Source organism: Hyperolius riggenbachi, chromosome 2, assembly GCF_040937935.1.
Source record: "Hyperolius riggenbachi isolate aHypRig1 chromosome 2, aHypRig1.pri, whole genome shotgun sequence".
NCBI classification, from domain to species: Eukaryota; Metazoa; Chordata; class Amphibia; order Anura; family Hyperoliidae; genus Hyperolius; species Hyperolius riggenbachi.
In genome coordinates, this window is record NC_090647.1 from 154227951 (window position 1) to 154253446 (window position 25496).

The following is a 25496-nucleotide window of genomic DNA, read 5'->3' on the forward strand; positions in this document are numbered from 1 at the left end:
CCCCCCCCCCATCCCCACAAATGTTTGTTTGTTTTTGTGTAAATATTTATGTTCTATATTTTTTTAATAAATCTGCCTATTTTTTGTATTTTTTTTTTCCCCCTACCTCTCTCCCTCCCACCCCACAGCCAGCCATAATGGCGATCGGCTGTCATAGGCTTCTGCCTATGAGAGCCGATCGCTCTCTAGTGTCCTATGGGGACAACCGGCTGTCCCAAGTACAAATGTAATTATACGGCGATTCCGCCATCTAACAGTCTCCCAAGTGGCAATCGCCGCTCGTAGACTGAAGGCGGAGCTCAGCTCCGCCCACTAACAGGAGATGCGCGCGCAGTATGCACCCGATCTCCTGCACTGCGAGCCACAAGGACACCGATCGGCGTTAGGCAGTCATGGGGCTGCCGCCACGCCCATCGGCGTGATGCGCTCGGCAAGCAGCGAAGTAGCGCAAGCGTTGATACTTTCTGAGTGCCGCTATAGCTGTATTTCACATTATGGCCTATGGCGGCGCATAGTGCGCCCACATTTTCTGCACCGTTTTTGCCTGTCTCGCCCTGTCCTGTTAGGCAGTGTTCACAGTGGTCATTGCGTTCCCTGTAATAGCCTGTGGTGCTGAGTGTTATGCTCGCCTTGCGTTGGGTACAGTGAAAGCATACAGTCAATGAAAAGTATGCATGGAGCGTGTTACCATACTGTATCCCGTTATACAGTGACACACTGATCTCACTGTGAATGTGTCATAGGTTGTGCTTTGCAGTGCAGGTAGCAGCATTACAAAGCAGACGTTATGTTGCACCGCACCACTGTGGGCGTAGCCTAAGGGCTCGGACACACTATAAGCGCTTTTCTGAGCACTTTTTGGCCATCAGAGTTTTCTGAGAGGTTTTTAAAAAATGCTCCCCTTGACTTACATTAAAATTGGGATAAAATTGTGTGATTTTTACCAGGGCTGTGGAGTCTGAGTTGGAGTCGGAGCCAGATGATTTTTGTACAAAATCCGCATCCCTGGTAAGTATTAGACTAAGGAGTCTGAGCAATTTTGGGTACCTGGAGTCGGAGTTGGAGTCGGTGGTTTCATAAACTGCGAAGTCAGAGTTGAAGTCGGATGATTTTTGTACCGACTCCACAGCCCTGGATTTTACAGTGATTTTCATATAAGTCAATGAGAGTGTAAAAGCACTCAGAAAAGTGCTTATAGGGCTTGATTCACTAAGACAAATAGCATGCCTTATCAGACTAGCATAGCAAACTTCTGCCTGGTAATTGGCAATGACGAGAGCTCCACTCGTCCTGCCCTGAGCCTCTGCGGGTTCGTAGCGCTTGCTATGCTACTCTGATAAGGCGTGTTAACTTTGATAAGGCGTGCTATTTGTCTTAGTGAATCAAGCTCATAGTGTGTCTGAGCCCTTAGAGGCCTTTTTAGTTATTCTCCCCTAGCATTTATTTGAGCTGCCCTGTGATTGTATAAAATCTGTGTAACCATTTCACATATGGTGCCCTGCGTGGTCATCGCCATATCTCCATGTGCTGTAAAATACATCTGTGCAAATAAGGTGCCTTATGGGCATGCATGTGTCATACAAATTAAACTGTTTAAAGGGAACCAGAGATGAACGTTTCACACAAAATAAACATATCAGTTGATAGCTTGTAAAGAATAAATGCTCTACCTGATAATTTCGCCGCTCTGGTGTGCCTTTTTTAGTGTTTTTTTTATCCATTATTGCTCCAGGAAAAATCAAATATGGCCGCCGGCTCATATCCCTTCTCCTTCCGGGTTATATGAGTTGTTCTGGATGTGCTGTCTATGCTATATGAGACTAGGCTGCTATCTAGGCTATATGAGAAAGGCTCATCTGTGTGCTTTCATTTTGGTATGATGTACTGTAAGAAGTGTCTCTCATAGGAATGAAACTGCAGTCAGTATCTAGTGCACACAGAGCACACAGGGATCATATTACAGCCACAGAGCTTCTCTCTCAGCAGTGCAGCCCCTCCCAGTCATCACAGCTCTCAGTATGCAAAGCAGGAAATCTAAGCCAGGAGAGGGGAAGGCTTGGGCTTGAAAAGACATCACAGAAGAGTGACTTAGCTATAAACCTCGACTGAATAGTCGGTGGATTCTTATCACAGTTGCTAATAGACTAAGCAGATAACAATGAAACTAAAAGCAGGGTAGGTGTTTACTGTCATGTTCTCACTGATAAATGTAATAAAATACATGAGGGTGCTTGGTCTCTGGTTCTCTTTAACTACAAAGCAACAGTGTGATAAAGTTATATCTTTTGGGCAGGTGCTATAAAGTGACTTTATACAAGTCAAAGCTTATGAATGCAGCATTTAGCCCAGTGCATATATGAGTGATATAGGCATGTAAACTAAAAGCATTTTTTAATCACATAAAAAGCTAAAATTACCTCACAATAAAAGCACAGTATAACATTCACAAACAAGGTCTTGAGAAACCTGAAATACAGTATTGCTGACGATGAGTTATTTAGAAAACTGTCACAAAGAGACTGATTTAAAGGGTTATTGTAAATGTCTTTGACAGGGTAAACTAGGTAACTGGCAAACAAACATGAAGATATATTTTCATTGGATGCTTCCGATTTAATTTTGTGGCTAGATATCCCAGGAGTACACGCAAGGCTGTAGAGTACATGTGACGACACTTGCAAGCCAGACCATGCGGTTGATCTCTTCTTGCCATTAAAAAGGCTCCAGTTGCGGAGTGCTGTGAAAACAGCACAGGAGATTTGTGTTCAGGCAGCGCCACCACCATAAGCCGTAATGGGAATTACGGCTGTAGCGGTGCTCAGTTAGTAATTTGGGCGCCATCAAAAGACGGAGCTCAAATTACTACAAAAATACTGTAATTCGGCCACCAGCAATAGCTGGAAGCCAAATTACATCTTTCCCCCAGTATCCATGGTGGTCTGGAGGGGGAATAGTAATTAACGCCGCCGGGACTTGTGCAGGAGCAGGGTAAGCCGTTTATCAGCTTCACCCAGAGCCCAAATCTCTCAACAGCTGTATAATAGGTACGCCTTGTTGCAGGCTTTAACAATTGTTCACAGGGCCTCTGAGAAAGTTGGCCATATTTTGCAGCAGGTGCATCTGTTGAATATATCTTCAGTCTTGTGTGATACGCGCTGCATGTAGCACTTTGGCAGCATTCATAAAAAAATCATGATTTCAACTTTCGGTGTGAAACAGCCCTAACTAATAAGTTTCCTTGTATACTGAGGCAGATGCATAGCTTACCCTTCTGTGCTCATGTTCCCACATGAACGTATGGAGCACATTTTTGATACAGATTTGCCAAAAGATTATGTATCAAAAGAAGAAAGCAGAAGAGGCTCCGAGTTACAGAGTTGTGCACTTGGATACAGATTTAGCATCCGGGCTTGGTATTATAGTCACAAGTGGCAAGCTCTAGGTAGAAGCTACAAAGTGTATATATTGTAGTGTGTAATCCTGGCTCTACTATAAAAATAGGGAACTTTATTGGATGTGGAATGTATACACAAACAAGTGATTGCCTTTTGCAGACAAATATGGATATAAGGAGTACTTAGTAAATAGAAAACGCTTAGAAAAACACAAAACTTTGCATGCAAGACCATTGACTTTGATTAATCATGATTGCATGCAGGACACTGTGTGGTGCAATAGTCTGCAGCATGAAGTCCATATTTTTTCTGCATTGCAACGCATTTGGAAAAATGCATTCAATAGAAACTACTGCAATGGTTTCAGTGTTAATGCGAAAATTTGCATAATGATTTTGCACTCAGTGGAAATGGGCCCTAAGCCATTTACCCGGTGAATGTGAAATACATAGATGCATAACACAATTATGAATTAACAATCTCTAAATATGGTAAAAAATGAACAATTAGCAAACATTCAACAATTAAGTAAATAACTCATTTATTTAAATTTGATCAGGAAATGAATTCCAGTAAAACTTTTTCACGTTAGATTGCTGCCCTCTGCTGGAAAAAGGGGGGGAGAGGAGGGAAAATAATGTGTAAGAAAACAAAGCTAGATATAAACTGTATTGAAATCAGACACCATTTAAAAAAAATAATGATGAACGCAGAAAATGAGACCAAAAGATACAAAAATTGTATAGTCCATGAAAATTAGGAGTATGGTATATGAGTGTACAGTTGTTTTGTGTGGCTTTTTTTTTTTTTTTTTTTTTTTTTCTAAGATTTGTGGCTTCTGCTCATGAGATGACGTGCTTTAGCTGAGTGTGAGCAGTTCTTTCGCAATAATCCCTTATTTAGCTACTGTGTATGCCACTAGAAACCAGTGAAATCGGCGGTGGTAAAATCCTGGTTTTGGATTTGGTTCCAGCTTTCTGGGCAAAATTCTGAGTTACATTTTGACATTCAGCTTTCTGCAGCAATGCATTGAAGTTTAATAAAGTAAAAATATTACATTTTTAAGTTTACTTACGGAATTGCAGTTGTTCAGTTTAAATGCCAAAATAGTGTTCAAACGAGTTGGTAAGCTGGCTGACAACTTTGCATAGATCCTTTTCAGGGAGTGCTTTTTGTAAAGCATAACAGTAATTCTGTTTTTCTGCTGAGGAGGTGATCTATCAGATTTGTACTTACTGTAAGTGACAACATAGGAAAAGGTAGTTTATTTTACTGAGCTAGGATAATTTTACTGAGCTAGGATAAATGTACCTTTTTATATGTGTTTTTAAATTTTGTGATTTTTTTTTTTTTTCACTATATTTTTGTTTATTTGTGTCTGACTCTCTGGACCATAGCATTCCAGGCCCCCATCCTCCACTGCCTCTCAAAGTTTTTCAAGCTCATGTTTGTTGCTTCCATGGTACCATCTAGCCATCTCATTCTCTGTTGTCCTCTCCGCCTTTTGCCCTCAACCTTTGGTCTTCGCCAGTGAATCCCGCTTTCTCATTATGGCCCTGCACCTATCTAGCATAAATACTGCTTTGCAGAGACCGCGTTCGTCAGTTTGGCTGAACAATTTTAGGAAAATATTGAATTGACATTTTTCTGTCAAAGTGCAATCTCTATTCGATTCACAATTTTCGATGCATGACGATGGATCAGCACACCAATGAGTAAAGGTTAGCTAGCTATAGGTGCCCCAGTAAAGGTTAGCTAGCTATAGGTGCCCCAGTATAGGCAAGTCAGAAATGGGTGCCCCAGTACAGGTAAGCCAGAAATGGGTGCCCCAGTACAGGTAAGCCAGAAATGGGTGCCCCAGTACAGGTAAGCCAGAAATGGGTGCCCCAGTACAGGTAAGCCAGAAATGGGTGCCCCAGTACAGGTAAGCCAGAAATGGGTGTCCCAGTACAGGTAAGCCAGAAATGGGTGCCCCAGTACAGGTAAGCCAGAAATGGGTGCCCCAGTACAGGTAAGCCAGAAATAGGTGCGCCAGTACACGTAAGCCAGAAATGGGTGCGCCAGTACAGGTTAGCTAGCCATAGGTGCTGCAGTATAGGTTAGGCAGTATAGGTTCCACAGAAATAAACAAAATCCTTGCGCTCCCACTGCAGAATTCAGACACTTCCACAAAGTCTTTCACTCCTTTCAGTAACATACACTGCGCTGCTCCAACTTAGGGATGCAAAGGAATCTAGACAGAAAAGGAGCGCTCCATAGTGCATTACCTTAAAAATTCACTTTATTCACAAGACAATTGCAGGTTAAAATCGCATATCAGCAGTGAGGCCAATCCGCTTATCACCCCGGCAGCAGTTACACTCGTGCTGTGGCCAGCAGCACGGTCTCTGGTGTCCTGGGAGCTCGTCTCGCGAGGTGATGGGTGGGGCCTACTCTCTGTGTGCGTGTGACATCATTACGCGTTTCAGCACTCAGCGCCTTCGTCAGATGACGTCAAGCACACTGGCGCAACTGGTTCGGCGATGATGAATAATCATCAAGCTGGTGAAAGACTGACGCGGCAGGGACCAGAGACCAGGCTTTACATAGACTTATGCGGAAACAGGTACTATGACTGCATCAGCTGTAGTCCACCATTTTTAACTGTGTATTATTTATTTTGTATTGCTATAGCCTGTAGTCTATTGTACAGCACCATGGAAGATTCTGGCCCTATGTAAATCAATAATAATACTGTCGCAATGGTCACGCTATTTGAGTAACTTGCAGTACACTGCTGCGGTAGTACCAGTAATCTTGCCACACACTGTCTCTGCATAGCAATGTTACCGCTAGTTAGTGCATCATGGCCATCATGAGAAGGCAGGTTCTTTGGAGAATTACACTGCTGCGGTAGTAGCGGTCTCTGTGCAGCAATATTACAGCTAGCGGTGCGACACACATTATTTGTGGCTTCTGATTTTTATGATGTACAGGTTGTTGTTATTATTATTATTATTTATTGTATTTATGAAGCAACAACATATTACGCAGGTTGACTTTGTGATTGAACTGTTGCGTACAACTATTTTGTCTTTAATGATCAGTTTTATTTACAGTTGCGGGGTACGGCAATGGGGTCGAACGTGGCTCCGTCCTACGCAAATATATATATGAACGTCTATGAGGAAAGTTTTGTATATACTAATCATATTTTTCAAAAATATGCCAAAATTTGGCTTCGCTATATAGACGATATATTTTGCGTGTGGGCGGGGCTGCGTTCGGCCCTCGATGAATTTGTCACCTATTTACATCATCAGTGCTAGGCCATCTGCCTCAAAGTTTATAGTGATCAGCAGCGTGTCAATTTTTTAGACACGATGGTATACTTGGAGTCGGGGAGTCTACGCACTGATCTGTATATCAAACCACCAGATCGGAATGCTATCTTATCTTACGATAGTTTCCACCCCGTCAATATGAAACGTTCTATTCCAAAAAGCCAGTTTATGCGAATAGGCCGTATAGTGGGTCATGGCAAGATACGGGAATCTAGATTTAATGAAATGTCCAGTAAATTTTTGGCCCGTGAGTATCCTTTTGACTTAGTGCAGACAGCACGCAGCGAGGCGAGCGAATCTTTGGCTGGTCATAAGAGGAGTAGGAGTGTAGGCAACCGTCTGACTTTTGTCTCTCGGTTTAATATTTGGAGTAACTCCATTGGTATTTAAAAAAAAAACAAAACACTGGCCTACTTTGTCACCCTCCTTCCCCTCAATTAATGAATTTCAACAGCCTCCTCTGCTTTCTTACAAACGTGCGTCCACTCTGCGTGACAGGTTGGTTCACGCAGAGATGAGGACACTTATTAGACCTCCAGAATCCTTAACTCGCAGGGGAACATTCCCTTGTCTCAACAGCGTGCACTGTCACTCAGTCATCAGGTCTCCATACTTTGTTCACCCTCACTCAGGTAAAAGGTTTTACATTAGGGGATGTTTTAATTGTGATACACAGTATGCTGTCTACTTATTAAAATGCCCTTGTGGGCTTGTTTATGTGGGCCAAACAACATCCAAGGTCAAAGTTAGAATATCAGCCCACAAATCCGGTATTCAGAACAAACTGACCAGGCGGTCCCGGCACACTTTGTCGGATGTGGCCACAGTGTCAATCAGCTGCAGTACCAGTTCATTGAAGCAATCCCACCAAATAATAGAGGAGGAAGTAGATTAAAAAGATTCCTGTATAGGGAAGCCTTTTGGATCAGGACACTTGATTGCCTGCATCCAAGGGGATTTAATAGAGAATACGATCTGCTGCCGCTCCTGTGACATGTGACTATGTCTGACGCTGTGTTGCCATACTGCCAAGCTTCCATGAATATCTTATGTATTATGATGTCCCCTTATGTTATGTTTTACTTTGCTCTGTTCTAGGTGCATTTATTTATGCATACAGTGCCCTATTTCTTTTACAGACTTTGCTGGACTGTTGGCTTCCCCGTTGCCATGGGGCCGGCTCACACGGGGGCTGACGTTGCCATGGAGTGCTGCTACACAGACGCCTGCAAGGTAACGTGTACGCGTTGAGGTACGCAATGCACGCACTACCATCTGCGTAGCATGCGACCTTTGCGTTCCATGCGTTGCCTTGCTGAGTGGCCTATCAGTTCCGGGTAGGTCACGAGGCCCTGATGTCAGCTGCGCTCCAATGCGGTGGCCGCGTCCTCTTGTGGTGGGCGTGGCCAGGCCGCAGATGGGGACGCTGGCCTCTGTGTGGGTTTTTGGCTACGTGGGGCGGGGAGACCATTACAGGTGAGCTGCTTTCTATTCTTTGGTCCATTCCTACCACTATAGTTCCCCATCAGGTCCGCTGAAATGTAAAGGGCCTATGATTGGTTGGTGATTTCAATATGGGAGTGGTATGTGTATAGGTGGGGTATATAAACTGTGCATTCTGTGTACCTCTTTGAGCTTGTCACATGCTTGATAAAGAAATTTTCTTCGAAACGTCGCATCTTTGTGACAGGCTGTCTTGATGACACTTCAATAAAAAGAGCTATAATTCACTTTGGATGGTGCCGACCTATCTTTCCCTACAGCTAGTCAGTGCATCATGTCTCGTGTGTCCAAAGTATTTGAAATTCAGCATTGCTCCTTCCAATGAACAGTCAGGGTGATTTCTTTAAGGATTGACTGGCTCTTACAATACAAGGGACTCTCAATAGTCTTCTCCAGCACCACAATTTGAAGGCGTTGATTTTTCAGTGCTTAGCCTTCTTTATGGCCCAACTCTCAAAACCAAACATTACAAGTTTATAAAAACCATGGCTTTGACTATACAAATCACAGGTACAGTGCATAAAATGGTTTATTTTAATGATTGCACTATCTGCGCTGAATTTGTATGTTCTCCCCGTGTCTGTGTGGGTTTTCTCCAGGCACTCTGGTTTCCTTCCACATCCCAAAAACCATACAGATAAGTTAGGCTTCCCCCTAAAATTGGCCCCAGACTATGGTAGATATACAGTACATACTGGACATATGACTATGGTAGGGATTAGATTGTGAGCTCCTCTGCGGGACAGTTAGTGATATGGCCATATACTTTGTACAGCGCTGCAGAAGATGTTGGCGCTATATAAATACTAAATAATAATAATTGCTGTGTCTGTGTTGCTTTATGAAGTGCCTCCCTGGTCTGGATTGGCGAGACCCTTTGTACTGAAGAATGAACTGCAGGATATGTTGTATGGCTCTGTGTTTCCCCTTATGCTGGGGACAGATCATGATCCCATTTCCCTTATCCCGCTAACATGAGCAAGCATCAGAAAGACTTGGAAGATTAGGAAGGCTGTGTAGGACTGCATGTTGTACAGGAAGATGGGGAAATTACTCACTGGGTAATAGTAATTAGCTGTTCACTTCCATGAGCCAACAATGTCTGCACTTTTGGAATGTTTATTTTATGTTTCTTTGATTCTTGATAATAAATAATACAACTATTGCTCAGATGTCCTCCCCCCTCTCTCCCCCCCCCCCCCCCTAATCTAACCCTCTATTGATTGTGCTTTCATTGTGTTAAAGGTTTATGCGTGGGGCTACAACGGAAATGGACAGCTGGGGCTCGGAAACTGTGGCAACCAGCTAACACCGTGCAGAGTAGCTGCTCTTCAAGGCATCCGTGTGGAACAGGTGTGTTTATTCAACGATTTCCTGCCATCTAAATATGAGGTTGTAATATAGAACAGATAAGCCCTGGAGAAAATAAACCACATCCGGGCTTACCTAGAAATGTGAAATGCTTGTGTTATAAAATGCAGGCGACTTCATGTTTACGATGACTTATGCTAGGTACACACCATACAATTTTCTGTTAGATTTGACTGCCAGATTTTTTTTCAAACATGTTGGGAAAAAAAATCTATCTAGCAGGTAAATCTAACAGAAAATCTAACAAAATGATTTTGTGAATCTGCTGTTCTTGTGTTTGTGTACTCCTTTCCTGCTGAATACAAAGGAGTAGGGGAGCTCTATGTTGCAGGATATCCTGTCACCTAACATCAAGTGAGACCCCTGAACTTTTGGCAGTGATGAAAAGGCAGCAGTAGCTGGTATCGCACTGTCCTTTTGTTTTTCTAGTACAGTACGTATACAAAGTTTGATGTGTTTTTGTACTTCTTTGTAGATTGTGTGTGGCTATGCACATACACTAGCACTTACAGATGAAGGTGGCATGTACGCTTGGGGAGCCAACTCCTATGGTCAGTTGGGCACAGGAAACAAGAGTAACCAGGCCTACCCAGTGCAAGTGTGTGTGGAAAAAGAAAGGTATTTTTTCTTTTTTTGCTTTTACATTTTTTTGGCTCTGTAACATTATGGGAGAAATTCATACACACAACAGTGCTGAAAAACATATCAAATTAACATATTTCACATATCTGTCCTGAGTTTGAGTGCCAGAAGTGAAGGCCAAGTGACAAAAAGCTGGCCATAACCTATATTTTATAGTAGATTAGGGAAACAATATTGGCCTTATTTTTTTTTTTTGTCTACTATGTTGCACCACTCAGTATTATATCTGGTTTAATATTGATCACAGGACTACCACTGCTAGCTCTGTACTATGTGTTTTATCACAAAGCTATGAAGCTATCGTTCATCACTTTCCTGTTAGTGCTTCACTGACTCCAAACAGCAAACCTGTAAGGAATATTGCTTGTCATGAGTAAAACCCTGTAGACACGCTTGGGTAAAGTCAGTTGAGGCTGCTCATAATGACAGCCTCAGCTGATAATCTGGCAAGTGTATGGTAGCCACCGACCACTGTTCGGAAAGCGATCCGACCAGGCAGATCAACTTGGCTGAGTGACGGCTGATACCTTTGCTCACCCCGCCCACCGCGTGACATTACATCTGTGATGCTGTCAGCCAACACGTCGGTGGCTGTACAGCTGACTCTACTGTACATCAGCCTCGGCCCAGCATGTTGCCCAGGAGATCGAGTTCCGATCCACATCAGACGACTTAAATCTAGCATGTGTACTGGCCTTCAGTTAGTTTGCAGTTTGATAAAATCTAGATTCTGCCTTTATGTCAGTCATTGAGATAACAAAATGTGACGTAGCCTTAGGCAGCATCGCCCAGTGCAGCCATAGCCGTGTTCTCCCCAGAAATTTTTCCAGCCGGGTGGCATGAAAAAGTAGCCAGGTGGGGCGAGATGAGAGAATGCAGGGCCATGCTTCTGTGAGCAACTCTGCTTACAGCATAGCAGGAGGTGATCCGAAGACAGCTGGGTGCTCACCAAAACTAGCCGGGTGGAGCACCTGGTTAAAAGAGCCTAGGGAGAAAACTGCATAGTAAGCGTTTTAATGCTGCACAAGGTCAGGTTTATAATCAGTCGGAGGAGACTCTTTATAACAACTGCCATCGCCGGTTTACTAACACTACTACAGATATTGTGTTCCTATAATTCAGGAGGCTGAGCTGAAATTGTGAAACTGTGATTTTATGACATATGGCCATTGGTGAGACATGGTGGAGCACTGTTGGCTAAAATACTGAACACAACAATCTAAGTGAGAGAGCTTGAAGGAGGTATAACCTGGAGTGCGATCCTATCAAACCAGTGCATAGTAACTAGGGACTGAATTGAATAATGGAGTAACTTTTTGGATTATCAAAAAATGGTAGATTTGGCACAAGGTGGCATGGCATGTTACAATCCATTTTGCATGTGAAGAGAATGTATTACACCAGAGTTTCCACTGACTACACAGTAACTGATCAGTACTATATTTGTTGTGTACAGTGTTACACACAGTAATTTGTGGTCGATTCACTAAAGTTTGGTAAAGTTTCTATACGCAATCAACGCAAAGCAATTTTACCGATGCTTATGCAAGGTATGTAACTCATGTTGTGCAAATAGTGCAACTCATGTTACCTAAGCGACACACACATTGCTGGCAATACATGCATTCTCAGGATCAACTTTATTGCTTCTTGTTTAAAGTGTGGTGCACTAGCAACGTTCATTACACGAGTAGGGTAAAGCACACATGGCTAGCAATGCAAGCATTACCTAGATGATGGAAGTTGCCCTATTTGTGCTTGTTATGTGCTTTGTATAAGTATGTATAAAATTGTCTAGCGCTGCCTGCGCACAGCATCTTCTCCGAACACTAATGAATTGACGCCTTTGGTAGCTATTGCTCTGTACATGTGAGATGCTCTACTCTGTCTCTGCTTGCTCACAGTAAAACTAGATTGTAGGGCATGCTCTGGCTGTTTTTCGCTTATAAGGAAACAATGTATAGTATAAATAGTAATGCTGCAGCAGCTTTTTCACAAAGCTTGGGCTATAGTTAAATATATAACCTTTGGCAATGATACTGCATAGTTTTATGTAGAAAGATAAGCAATGTTGGTTCAGTGAACAGATTCTTATGAAAGCAAGAAGATGCATTTCTTTATGTAACTGAGAATTCATGAAGCGATTCTGTCTATTTCTTGCACACCAAATGGTCCATTACGGACGGGAGTGAAGATATGTGGGGAATGCGGCGGGAGGATGGATCCTGCTGAATTTCAGCTGCTTTGAAGCTTCAGTGTTTATGATGTGTTGTGTCAGCAATTTACAGTTTATTCATCTACAGTTGTCTTACTGAGTTATACGGTCAGTACTCTAGTAATTGACTCCTAAGGTCAGAATAATATAACTGAGTACATCTCACCTCATCAGACCTGTTTCTACACATAGGCATGTCTGTATGCTGACTTTAATGTAGAGACTTTTTTGTAAATTAACCACAAAGGTGTGTTAAAGTGTAAAGTAGACTTCAAGTCAGATAATGACCAAACAATAAATTGCGTATCATAAATAGAACTATGGCATATCTAATTTACATGCAGTATAATGGCAACAGTTTCTGAAATCTGTAGTCACAAGACTTGAACACTAATCGAGAAAGATGTTTTAAGGGTTATTCAATAGGTCGGTTCTATGTTGGTCACGATGGACACATGTTGTATTACCTGCATGGTTTTAATGCTTCTATATATTATCATCTACTTTGTTATAATCATTGGTATGATTAATAAAAATGTTGACAATTGTATTGTAAAGCATAAGATATATGTATCAGGTTTTTTTTAAACAGTGTAAAGTACAGTTAACATGGAAGGATCCCTCTATGGTACAGGGATCTCACAACTGGACTTGTCAGTTTCTGTAGGAAACATCTACACCTGCACCTTTACTTGTGCATACCCTTCACATTTTTGTTCTACATTATTTGAAAAATTAGAATACATAACAAATACTGTAAATCAAACAAAAGGAGGAAAAAGCGAGAGGACATTGAACAGGTGAATAAGGGAGACCTCAGTGGTGAGTCCCCTGGGCTTATTTACTCTTAATGTATAAAACAGAAAGGTCTTCTGCTTTTATTAGCTGGTCAATGGCCTTGCCTTACATGCACATTTGTCAGAACTCCATAGAGAACCAAGCATGTCTTTAAATCTTTGAGCATCCCAAAAGTCTCCTAGATCATTGGACGAATCTATCTCGTTTTTTATGCGCAGAAAAAATAATTCTCTCATGCTCATGATTTGGTTCACTGATTTGGCTACTGCGTTTTGTGAACAGGCAGTGAGAAAGTATCTAAGGATTTTTAATAGGATTCTTTGAACCTGGTGTTACAGATAATAATGCAATCTCTAGTTTGGGTCTTATTGGAGTGGTACATTTTAACTTTTATTTAAAAAGTATGTTTCCAGAGTAATTTTATCCTGTACACAATCCCAACAGATTAAGGTAATTGTCCTTGTTGTTTAGGGTTACCCACATTCGTCTAGGATTTTAACTGTGTACAGTTTTAGCTTTGATATTGATATATTTGTCTATCTTTCTGAAGTGTTGGGTGATAGTGGAGTAATGTGTGCATCATCTGACACTGGCAAAAAAAAACCAAAAAAGAGTAAAGCGTGTACAGGGTGTGGGAATAGGCGTGAGCAAAGCCAAAGTGGTGATGATCATGGCATAACAACGGCTACCTTTATTCTTTCAAGATTGAGAGTATGGGCTCGATTCACAAAGCAGTGCTAACCCAGTTAGAGGCTTTAGGCGTGATAACCACTGCACCACGCTGGTGAAAAGCCAGTTTAGGTGTGATAAGTTTAGCCGTGATAAGTTTAGATCGCGCGCAAAGTCCCGCACGCAAAGCAGCACCATTAAACTCTATGCGAAGTGCACCAGACTTTGCTAGGGCAAAACTTTTGATCAGCTGTGCACTGCGGTGCTAACCCAGTTGGTGCTAAACTTATCACGCCTAAACTTATCACGCCTAAACTGAATTTAGGCGTGATAAAGGGCTTTTCACCAGCGTGCTAACTGTGAGCACCGCTTTGTGAATCAAGCCCTATGTGTTTCTTACTGGATTCTGCAAATCATTTGAAATCTGTTGTGATCATGTTTAGGTAATTGCATTGATTTGATCTATTATTAATTATTATCCAGTATTTTTTTTTTTTTTTTTTTTTTTTTTTTTTTTTTTTTTTTACAAGTGGTAGTGGTGGCGGCAGAGGCAGCAGCTTTATTTAATCCGAGAACTTGTGTTTCCATTGAAAACACAAAAGCAAAGCTGTGGTTTAACAACATTAGCTGTTTTCCGCAACTCTGATTATCTTATGTCATGGTACTAGAATAGTAATAAAGATAAGCACCCACAAGCATGACAAATAGCTTGGCCAGACGTGATGACGGTTTACGGAGCGGAAGTGTGAATCATTTCATAGGTGTGGTGATGTCTGATAAGGAACAAGTTCTCCTTTACTATAAACACTGTTCACTGAAAGTGCTTTATGATTGTCTTGCACTCACCAGCCCTGCCTTTTTAACGTCGCAAATTGTACGTGTACTAGCAAAAATGTTCCCATTGGTCAGAGCACACTTTGGAAAGTAGGAACTGGGAGGATGGACAGACGGTGATGATTTTATTATGGGAAGGTGGATGATGGTTGTTAGGGGTGACTGAGGAGTGTAGGAGAGATGAGAAGCCCCAGAACATGGGTAGGTTAGACATATGAATGGAATGGAAGATAACACAATGGGCATGGTAAGAGAGATGGAGGGACAGGAGAGGTGAAAGGGGAGAGAATGCATAGTGCAGTGATAATGACAGTTGGATGGGAAGGAGAAATGAGCAAGAGTCCCAGCACTACTGCTGCATCTTCTAGCGAAGATGTTGTCATCTGGAATAAATGTAAGAATGTAAATCAGTGAGGAAAGATTTTACAATGGGCAAACGCTGACTAAATAATTTATAAAGATTATAAAATATAAGCAATTTTAATAAGTTACTGTAACGATTGTGGAACTTTCTCCGTGATCAGCGCACAACACGTGCGCTGACACGGCGGAAATCCTCCACAAGCGTGCAATTGCAGGAACCCAGCAAAAGGTGCTACGCACCCGTAGAGGGAAATTCCTGTCAGCAGATGGCGCTGAGGAGTGCAGAGGAACCAATCCTCTGTACCTCCACAAATGCCAGACAGGAATTGTACAAAGCGCAGAACGCAATCGCAAGGGAAGCGATTGCGAATGAGAACGAGCAAAGGGACAGGTTGTATGTGTGTGCGCCAATCTAGTCGCCACCCCGCGACAGCGCACACACAACAGCAGATATGAAACAGAAACGCAACCGCAAGAAAGACGATTGCCAAAAGTGACACAAGGCAGATCAGAACAGAATACGAGGATAGCAAAGGCACAGCAAATCATACAATGAGGAGATACGGAAAATAACAAACGCTAACTGAACGCGAACACCGCACTCATTCGCAACAGTGCACGCGTTCATGCGCGGTCTCCACGTGATAAGCACAATAGAGACAAGCACACCTAACTAACCATCGACAGACAAACATGTAACAGAGGACGCGAGCGCTTGCTTAACTGTTACCTCAGCGAGCCTCCAGCAAGCGTTCGTAGCTGACAAGACAGACACACGAAAACAAGGACAAGTGAGAGATAGGATCCACAGCACTAGCGAAAGTGGCTAGTGCGATCCAGGAAGACAGAACAGAAGGATCCACAGCACTAGCGCTAGGTGAGTGCGATCCAGGCAGACAGAGTAGCAGAACAGAAGGATCCACAGCACTAGTGAAAGTGGCTAGCGCGATCCAGGTAGACAGAACAGAAGGATCCACAGCGCTAGCGCAAGATGCTAGTGTGATCCAAGAGAGACAGCTATACTCCAAGAACAGAGATCAGAACCATTTCCTGTCGACCACCGCTGGAACAGGACAATCGCAACAGAACAAACAAACAGATAAGCAATCTAACTGCACTAAGGAAACCTGCCTAGTGCAGTTTTCCAGGAATTACTCTAAGCTGATCTTCAATCAGAGAGCAAGGCTGACACTCCTCCAGGAGTGTTACACAGGACTAAATCCTTATGATCAGCCAAGCATTGTGGGAAACACATAGTACTTATAGTACACGCCTCCAATGAATGTGGCCAGGCAATTTACATGACAATGCATGCAAATTCCTCAGCAAACACAAGCTGCAAAACTGACAGAAGCTCTCCTTTCCAGAGTCCTGTAGCATGCAAATCCAAACAATGGTCAAAAAGCTGCCTGCCTGCACAGGCAGCTGAGCAGATCATTACAGTTACATTCAGTAAATTTCTCTGTGTTTAATATGCAGCCTGCAACCTTACCCTGCATTGCAAGCACTCCAGTCTATTCAGAAATGTTTCTGCTGTAATACATCTTATCTCAGTCAGACTGGTTCTATTTTTGCCATTGCCAACGAGAAGGAAGCTTGTCATTACCCCTCCCACATTCCTGCTCCTCACTGATTGAGGGTAGTTCAGAGAGCTGCTGTAATATGATCTATGCTGTGCTCACATGTGTTTACAAAGTAAGCTAGCTATGACAGTGCAGTTTCTAAGAGAAAAAAAGGTAAGGGAGGAAAAGACATCAGGATTGGCTTCAGTCAGAGGGAATTAAGATGGAAAAAGCCAGGAACAGAATTCTTTTATTTACTATATAAAATTCACTGAAATCAAAATGTGGACAGTACAATACATCTGTTATGTACATAGAACAAGTGTATATGTATGTATATAATATATATATATATATATATATATATATATATATATATATATATATATATATATATATATATATATATATATATATATATATATATATATATATATATATAATCATTTTTTTTTTCCTGGGATAGTATGGTTGTTCCTGCTGCTTTAAGAGAGAACCTGAGGCGGTTTTTTTTTTAAGTCTTAATAGGACACAAAGGCATGTTCTGTGCACAATGACATGTCTCTGTGTCCTGCTGCTGCTGTTGTTTCAGGTGTGTGATTCAGCCACTACTGCGGCTAAAGAGATCAGCAGGGCTGCGAGGCAACTCGTATTTTTTAAAAGGAAAAATCCATATCCTTCTCAGTTTAGGTTCCCTTTAAAGCCAATGGGTACCGGACTAAAAAAGAAAAAGTCAGATACTCACCTGAGGAGAGGGAAGGCTCGGTCCTAAAGAGCCTTCCCTCTCCTCTCCCGGTGCCCTTGGTGCTGCGCTGGCTCCCCCGTTCGCGTCCGCCGCCGCAGGGACTTCGGAGGTCTTCGGGAGCACTCGGGCTTCCGAAGACGTCACAGAGGGCGCTCGCGCATGCGTAGTATGGAGCGGCCACGTCATCGGGAGCCCGAGTGCTCCCGAAGGCTTCCGAAAGCTCCCGAAGGCATGCGGAAGTGGCAGTATTTGACCGAACTGGTCGAATACTGCCACGGGGGATCCTGCGCGGGACCGGGCACCGGGAGAGGAGAGGGGAAGGCTCATTAGGACCGAGCCTTCCCTCTCCTTAGGTGAGTATCTGACTTTTTCTTTTTTAATTCGGTAAACATTCACTTTAAGGATAAAATGTGTGGAAAAGTAAATTTGTGTGTGGGGAGTTATCATCTGGCCTTAGATATTAGATATTCGTTACTAGAGATTGCTGTGCAATGGTGTCGCTGATACAAACTTGCCACATCTATGTAACGTGAGGGTAAACTAATGGGCTTTGTACTTATACATCAGGTAGTATGATGTGGCAAGTTTCTAAATTCAAGATTGTGTCTTCGATGAACGCCTTAAGATGGAGAATTTTGAGCTTTTTCTAGCATTTTATGCAGAAGGAGACCCTGAAAAGATACGTGAGAGAGAGAGAAGCATTTTGCCTGTGTTTGCATCTTTCCTACCTATCTGTCACCCAGGAAGGGATTAGGGTAGAGGTGATAACTTAGTGTACCCGATGTGACACGATTAGATAAATATGTGTATGCACAGTGCAAAACATACTAATAACCAGGCCATTTTACTTGTTGTATTTTGCTGACTGAAAGAGTGAATTTTTAGGCATGGAAGTGACTACTGCTGTCTTGTCGGTAGCTTGTCCGGAATATAGTACACATCACTGATAAGCAAATTACGGCTATAACAGTTTTCCTGGCAGAATACAACTTCTAATAGCAGAATGAGATAGAAAAAGGTCAATAGTTCATGTATTTTCATTTAGGGACACTTAATATTGGCTGCCACTGAGCAAAGACAACAAAACATTCATTCTACCGTGTAAATGTTAAAGGGAACCTTAACTGAGAGGGATATGGATGTTTCCTTTTAACTACTTTGGCCTCCTGGACGTAGTAGCTACGCTCAGGAGGCAATGTGCGCGTCTGCGCGCTCCCGCGGCCGATTGCACGCGCGCTCCAGCCGCGATTCGTTAGCCTGGCAATCAGTGAATCGGGCTATGGTGCCCGATCACTGATTGCTCACCCCCACTGAAAAAGCGACAGCTTCTCTCGGAAGCTGTGCTTTTTCTGGCTGTCGCTCTAAGCGTATGTTACGCTTAGAGTGACGTCATGTGACGTCATGTAAACAAACAAGAAAGTTTAATTGGTGGCAGAAAAAACAAGATATAGATCAGTTCATTGTGATAAGTAGTGATAAAGTTATAGGCTAATGAATGGGAGGTAAAAATTGCTTGGATGCATAAAGTGAAAACGACTGAAGGCTGAAGTGGTTAAACAATACCAGTTGCTTGGCAGTCATGCTGATCTCTTTGGCTGAGGTTGTGGCTGAGTCACACACCTGAAACAAGCATGCAGCTATACCAGTCTGACTTCAGTCAGAGCACCTGATCTGCTTGTTGAGGGGCTGAGGCTAAAAGTATTAGAGACACAGGATCAGCAGGAGAGTCAGGCAACTGGTATTTTAAAAGGAAAAATCCATATCCGATAAAGCCCCACTGTGCCATTCTCTCCACTGGTTACCCATTACCCAGAGGATCCAGTTCAAACTCCTGCCTCTAGCATACAAAGCCCTCCACGAGTTGTCTCCTCCATACATCTCACTAATCTCTAGATATAGTCCCTCCCGCAACCTTCGCTCCTCCCAAGAAATTCTCCTGGCCTCTAAGCTGATCACCTCCTCTCATGCTCGCATCCAGGACTTTACACGGGCATCATCCGTTATCTAGAACTCTCTTCCACAGCCTGTACGTCATGCTCCAAACCTGGACATCTTCAAACGCACTCTTAAAGCGGGAGTGTCACCATAAAAATCAAATTTCAACAGTAACTGGCCTGATTGTATTAAGTGATAAAGATGCTAATCCTGCATTCAAAACTTTCAAAAAATGTTCTGCTGTTATGATTTGGAGTTATATACCTTAGGAGCACTGGCTCTTTAGTAGTCGGTGCCAAAGAAATGCATGCTGGGGGTTCTTTTTATCTATAATGTATTCCTCCTCTTCCCTTTATTTCCCTGCCTGCTGCTTATCTGAAACTTGATACCCTACTCACTTGTGTTTACAAGCAAGGCTGAGGTGACTCAGCGATTGGAGGAGACAAGAAAAAAAAGTAAAGGGCAGAAATTAGATCACGAGTTAGCCTTAACTATGGGCAAAATACATGGCCCCCACCAGGAGCAGAATTATCGTCATTTACTATATAACATTCACTGAAATCATAACATGGACAGTACAATACATGTGTTATATAAGTAGATCAAGTACTTACCGTATATATGTGTTGTTTTCCCTGGCATAGTATGGCTGATCCTACTGCTTTAAAACACACCTTTTCAGACAAGCTTATAACATTCTATAGCCCTTATTTACTTATCTGTCGCAATGTAATCAGAGGCAAAGGGTCAATGCCTCATCCATCCTTCACCCCCTTACTTAGTGTGTCCCCCACTAGCCATTAAATTGTAAGCTCGCAAGGGCAGGGTCATCCACCTAATGTTTACTGTTTTTGTAACAATATTTGTGCTGCTTGGAACTCTGCTGTACATTTGTTAGTTGTATCTATGTTCCCCTTGTCGTCTTATTGTGCTTTGTAAAGCACTGCGGAATATGTTGGCGCTATATAAATAAAACATAATAATAATAATATCCTTCTCAGTTTAGGTTCCCTTTAAAATGTGAAATAAAACCATGGGATATCCAAACAAAAAGCCATTTTTTGGAGTAGCAGGATAAATACAATTGTTTATCTCATCAGTTTATTTTCGCCTCGGGTTTACTTTAAAGGGACACTTAAGTCAAAAAAAAGTTTTACTCACTTTGGGCTTCTACCAGCCCCCTGCAGCTGTCCCGTGCTCACGCAGTCTCGCTCGGATCCTCCTGGATGTAGATGTCAAACATCGTCGCTGCACGGTTCCGCCGATCGCGCCACTGTCTCCCCACCGCAGATCACTCACCCTGGTGTCTATATGACCGCAGAGCTGTGTGACCCGGTCAAGAGCCGATTTCATTTGCTCCTGACCCTGTCATCGCTGTAAGCAAATCTCATTGGCTTACATTGATTGACAGCGTCAGAAGCCAATGAAAGAATCTCCTGACCTTTTTTCACAGCTCTGCCGTGATAGGGACGGCAGGGACAGAGCGGTTGGAGTGGCGGATTATTGCAGCAATTTGTCAGTAGGCGCTGTACCAGCAGTCTCTGGTCCTTCAGAGGGCAGAGACTGCTGGTACGGAAGTAGTTAAGGATTGGCGTGATAATGGAACACTCTTGTTGTGCAAACTTATCACAAAACGTTAATAAGGGCAGGTTTTTTGGTGAATTGCCATTTTCGTTTTCACTTGCCTTATTATCAGCATCATGTTTGTGAAATGTGGCAAATATCTTTCAACAAGAGATGGAAATCCGTACTCCCGTTTGGGAGATACACTATGTGGCATGTAGCATCACTGCAAGTGCCGGCCCTAAGTGTCTGTTTATTGATAGTGGACTGTTGTTTTCCCTTAAAATCTATAATAAATCAATGACTATTTAGTCTGACAGAGAAACCGGTCCATGCAAGGGTAATCACAGAATTTGGGAATGTCTAAGCAAGTTTTTCCACTGTGTACTTTCAGCACACCGTTATCTATTCATATCGTGCAATGCATGTATAAACACAGACCATATCTCCAGCTGGCGGTATTCAGAATGGCGCGATTCATGTAAACTATGATCATTCCTACTAGCTTTTCTGCTGAATTTCAGGCAAATATCAGGCTGTTGCCAGTACAAAGTCTGCACTAACTTTTTCTTTAGCTTTTCTTTTCCCCCAAAGGAGTGGAGACACAAATTCTTAACAAAACCTTTTAAAATGTTCAATTAAATTTATAATTTAAAAGACAATTTTGCCCAGCATAGGAGCAATGTACACAATTAGAACTTATAACTTGACTTTACCATGTTCTGCTTCTGCTCTTAGGTCCATTCTTGTGTTGTTGGTTTTTTTTTTTTTTTTTGTATTGCAAGGGTGAATTAAAGAGACACTGAAGCGAAAAAAACTGATGATTTCTGTGTGTAGTACAACTAAGGAATAAAACATTAGGAGCAGATACATAAGTCTATAATGGTTTCCAGTACAGGAAGAGTTAAGAATTTCCAGTTGTTATGTATGCAAAGGAGCCATTGAGCTCCAGGATTCTGTCAGTTTTGCAGCTTGTGCTTGCTGAGGAATTTGCATACGTTGTCATGCAAATTGCCTGGCCACATTCATTGGAGGCGTGTACTATAAGTACTATGTGTTTCCCACAATGCTTCGCTGTTCATAAGGAGTCTTCCTGTGAAACACTCTGGAGAGTGTCAGCCATGCTCTTTGTTTGAAGATCAGCTTAGAGTAATTCCTGGAAAACTGCACTAGGCAGGTTTCCTTAGTGCAGTTAGGATTGCTTATCTGTTTGTTTGTTCTGTTGCTATTGTCCTGTCCCAGCGGTGGTCGACAGGAAATGGTTCTGATCTCTGTTCTTGGAGTATAGCTGGTGCAGCGGTTGCTACCAGCTATCTCTTCTGTTCTGTCTCCTTGGATCGCGCTAGCCACTTTTCGCTAGCGCTGTGGATCCTTCTGTTCTGTCTCCTGGGATCGCGCTAGCCACTTTTCGCCAGCACTGTGGATCCTTCTGTTCTGTCTCCTGGGATCGCGCTAGCCACTTTTCGCTAGCGCTGTGGATCCTTCTGTTCTGTCACCTGGGATCGCGCTAGCCACTTTCCGCTAGTGCTGTGGATCCTTCTGTTCTGCTACTCTGTACCTGGATCGCGCTAGCCACTTTCGCTAGTGCTGTGGATCCTATCTCTCGCTTGTCCCTGTTTTCATGTGTCTGTCTTATCTGCTACGAACGCTTGCTGGAAGCTCGGTGAGGTAACCGTTAAGCAAGCGCTCGCGTCCTCTGTTACATGTTTGTCTTGTCTTGGTTAGTTAGGCATGCTTGTCTCTATTGTGCTTATCACGTGGAGACCGCGCACGAACGCGTGCACTGTTGCGAATGAGTGCGGTGTTCGCGTTCAGTTAGCGTTTGTTATTTTCCTTGTTATTCTTATTGTATTATTTGCTGTGCCTTTGCTAACCTCGTATTCTGTTCTGATCTGCCTTGTGTCATGTCTGGCGATCGCACCTCTCGCGATCGCGTTCCTATTTCATATCTGCTGTTGTGTGTGCACTGTCACGGGGTGGCGGCTAGGTTGGCGCACACACATACAACCTGTCCCTTTGCTCGTTCTCATTCGCAATCGCCTCTCTTGCGATTGCGTTCTGCGCTTCGTACAATTCCTGTCTGGCATTTGTGGAGGTACAGAGGATTGGTTCCTCTGCACTCCCCAGCGTCATCTGCCGACAGGAATTTCCCTCTACAGGTGCGTAGCACCTTTTGCTGGGTGCCTGCAATTACACGCTTGTGGAGGATTTCCGCCGTGTCAGCGCACGCGTTGTGCGCTGATCACGGAGAAAGTTCCACAATCGTTACACTTTGCTACTTATGTTCTAGTAATTATCCATACTACACAACCAATTCATTATATCATATATTTTTTTCGCTTCAGTGTCTCTTTAACAGTGTGTGTGTGTTGCTGTGTGGTTGTTTTTTTAACCCCTATTGGAACACAAGGCTCTGGCCCTTTAAAGTGAACTAAGCAGCTCCTGGCTTCAAATAGCTGCAAGGGCTGCCATTGTTCAGAAGCTCAACCCCTGCTGTTTTACAACTAGCATTGTCCAGGCTAGGTGTGAAATTCTTCAACTGTAACTGATGTTTTCTGTTTGAAGTACAATGGGGGTTTGTTTGTGGTCAGTTAAGTCTAATGAGGTGATTTCTTATCTGTGTTCCACAATCTCCTGCTCAGCGCCCGCAAGTCCTTTGAGGATGGACAAAGTGGCTATTTTAACCCTTAGATGTAAACAAATGAGGTAAATTGAAACTTTTTTTTAATAATAAACCACATTTTTAGAATGCATTTTTAATTTGCTATAGAGCTGCCCTGGGTGTTAAAAATGATGCTCGGTTCACTTTAACCACTTAAAGGAATTAAGAAAATAAGAAAATTTAAAAAAAATCAATTATTTCTCAGTTTTCGTCCATTATAGCTTTAAAATAATAAATGCTACCGTAATTAAAACCCACACATTTTATTTGCCCATTTGTCCCAGATATTGCAATGTTTAAACTATTCTTTTACACGCTTCCTACTGAAGAAAACAAAAGTTGGATTCAAAATGGCCGACTTCAAAATGGCCGCCATGGTCGCCACCCATCTTGAAAAGTTTCCCCCCTCACATATACTAATGTGCCACAAACAGGAACTTAATATCACCAACCATTCCCATTTTATTAAGGTGTATCCATATAAATGGCCCACCCTGTACAACTTCTGAGAGCAGACGAAGATAAAATACATGAAATATTGACTTTTTTCTAACTTATGCTGGCAGTGAGTAGAAGCAAGGAAACAACAAAACATTCAATCTAGTTTGTAAATGTTTAAATATAAAATAAAACCATGGAATAGCTAAAAAGTAATTTTTTAGGAGTAGAAGCATAAATACAATTTTTTTTAAATCTCATCTGTTTATTTTCCACCTGGGTTCACTTTAAGACGATCTCTACGACAGAATGTCTTAAGATAGGGGTAAAAATCTGATTCTGGAAAGAATAAGGCTTTCCCTGTCTAAGTCTTTCTGTTGTTCTGACTTGAATGTTATTTGGGGGGGAGGGGGGGTCAGCATTGCTTCAGCACATATTCCTTGTACTGGTTGCCTTAATTGCTGGAATATTGTTTGCCCTGGTCTACAAAAGATCCTGACTGGACAGTCAAATGCTTCTTGCAGAACCTTGTGGGCATGTCAGTGTTCTTTACTTTCACTACTTAGCCATATTTCACCTACCCTCACCCCTGCCCATCTGGCAATGAAACAAGTGGTGACAATCTGAATGTACAAGTGCCTGGAACAAACATTATATTATCTTTTTGAGTAATGTAAATTGAATATTAGGAGGGTGTTTACACAGCTGCCTTATGTATCTTATCTGTGTTCTTGTGTTTGTGTGAATAGAATGGCAGAAATAGCAGCTTTCCACTTGTCGCACACATCGGCTGCCATATCTCAGAGTGGTCAGGTGTACATGTGGGGCCAGTGCCGAGGACAAGCTGTCGTCTCCCCGCATCTCACCCACTTCACCTGCACGGATGATGTGTTTGCCTGCTTCTCCACCCCTGCTATCATGTGGAGACTGCTCTCTGTAGGTGAGTCACTCCTATAGCATGCAAATTGCCAAGCAGAAACAGACACACGCCAAGTGCACCATCCCATAACTACCACCAATCAGATATTGCTTTACTGCAAGATCACAGATGGCTGAATTCTGATTGGCTGCTTTGGTTGGTTCGAGCAAATGTCATGTTACTTATTACTTGGTAACTATGTAAAAAGACACCAGCTGAGTACTTGTAGTCTATTATACATGAGTGTTTGTAGTACCCTCATGACAGCATGTGTAGCATTAAAGAATAATTCCACAAAGTTTACTTGTATTAGAGATTATTTAATATTCATAATTTATGTCTTTTTAAATGTTTTGGCCTTCATCGGATGCAAAAGTATTCAAGTCACCTCTTTTGTTCTCAGAAGATTAAAGGGAACCTGAATTGAAAGGGATACGGAGGCTGCCATACTTATTCCCTTATAAAGAATGCCAGTTTCCCCCTCACCAGTGAAGCTAGCCAGATATGCACCCAGTATTGGGTAGCCCCTTCCTCCAGTATCGCTAGCCAAATGTTCCCT

General features: G+C 42.6%; 1 protein-coding gene across 3 annotated transcripts in view; it reads left to right on the forward strand.

Moving 5' to 3' along the window:
* RCBTB2 (RCC1 and BTB domain containing protein 2) overlaps window positions 1-25496 on the forward strand; it is a 75571-nt gene that overhangs the window by 38485 nt on the left and 11590 nt on the right. For all 3 annotated transcript variants that reach the window (XM_068267729.1, XM_068267726.1, XM_068267728.1), the window contains exons 7-9: window positions 9467-9574; window positions 10068-10210; window positions 24768-24958. In XM_068267729.1, the coding sequence (XP_068123830.1) occupies window positions 9467-9574; window positions 10068-10210; window positions 24768-24958 (442 nt within the window). The remainder of the gene's footprint in view (window positions 1-9466; window positions 9575-10067; window positions 10211-24767; window positions 24959-25496) is intronic.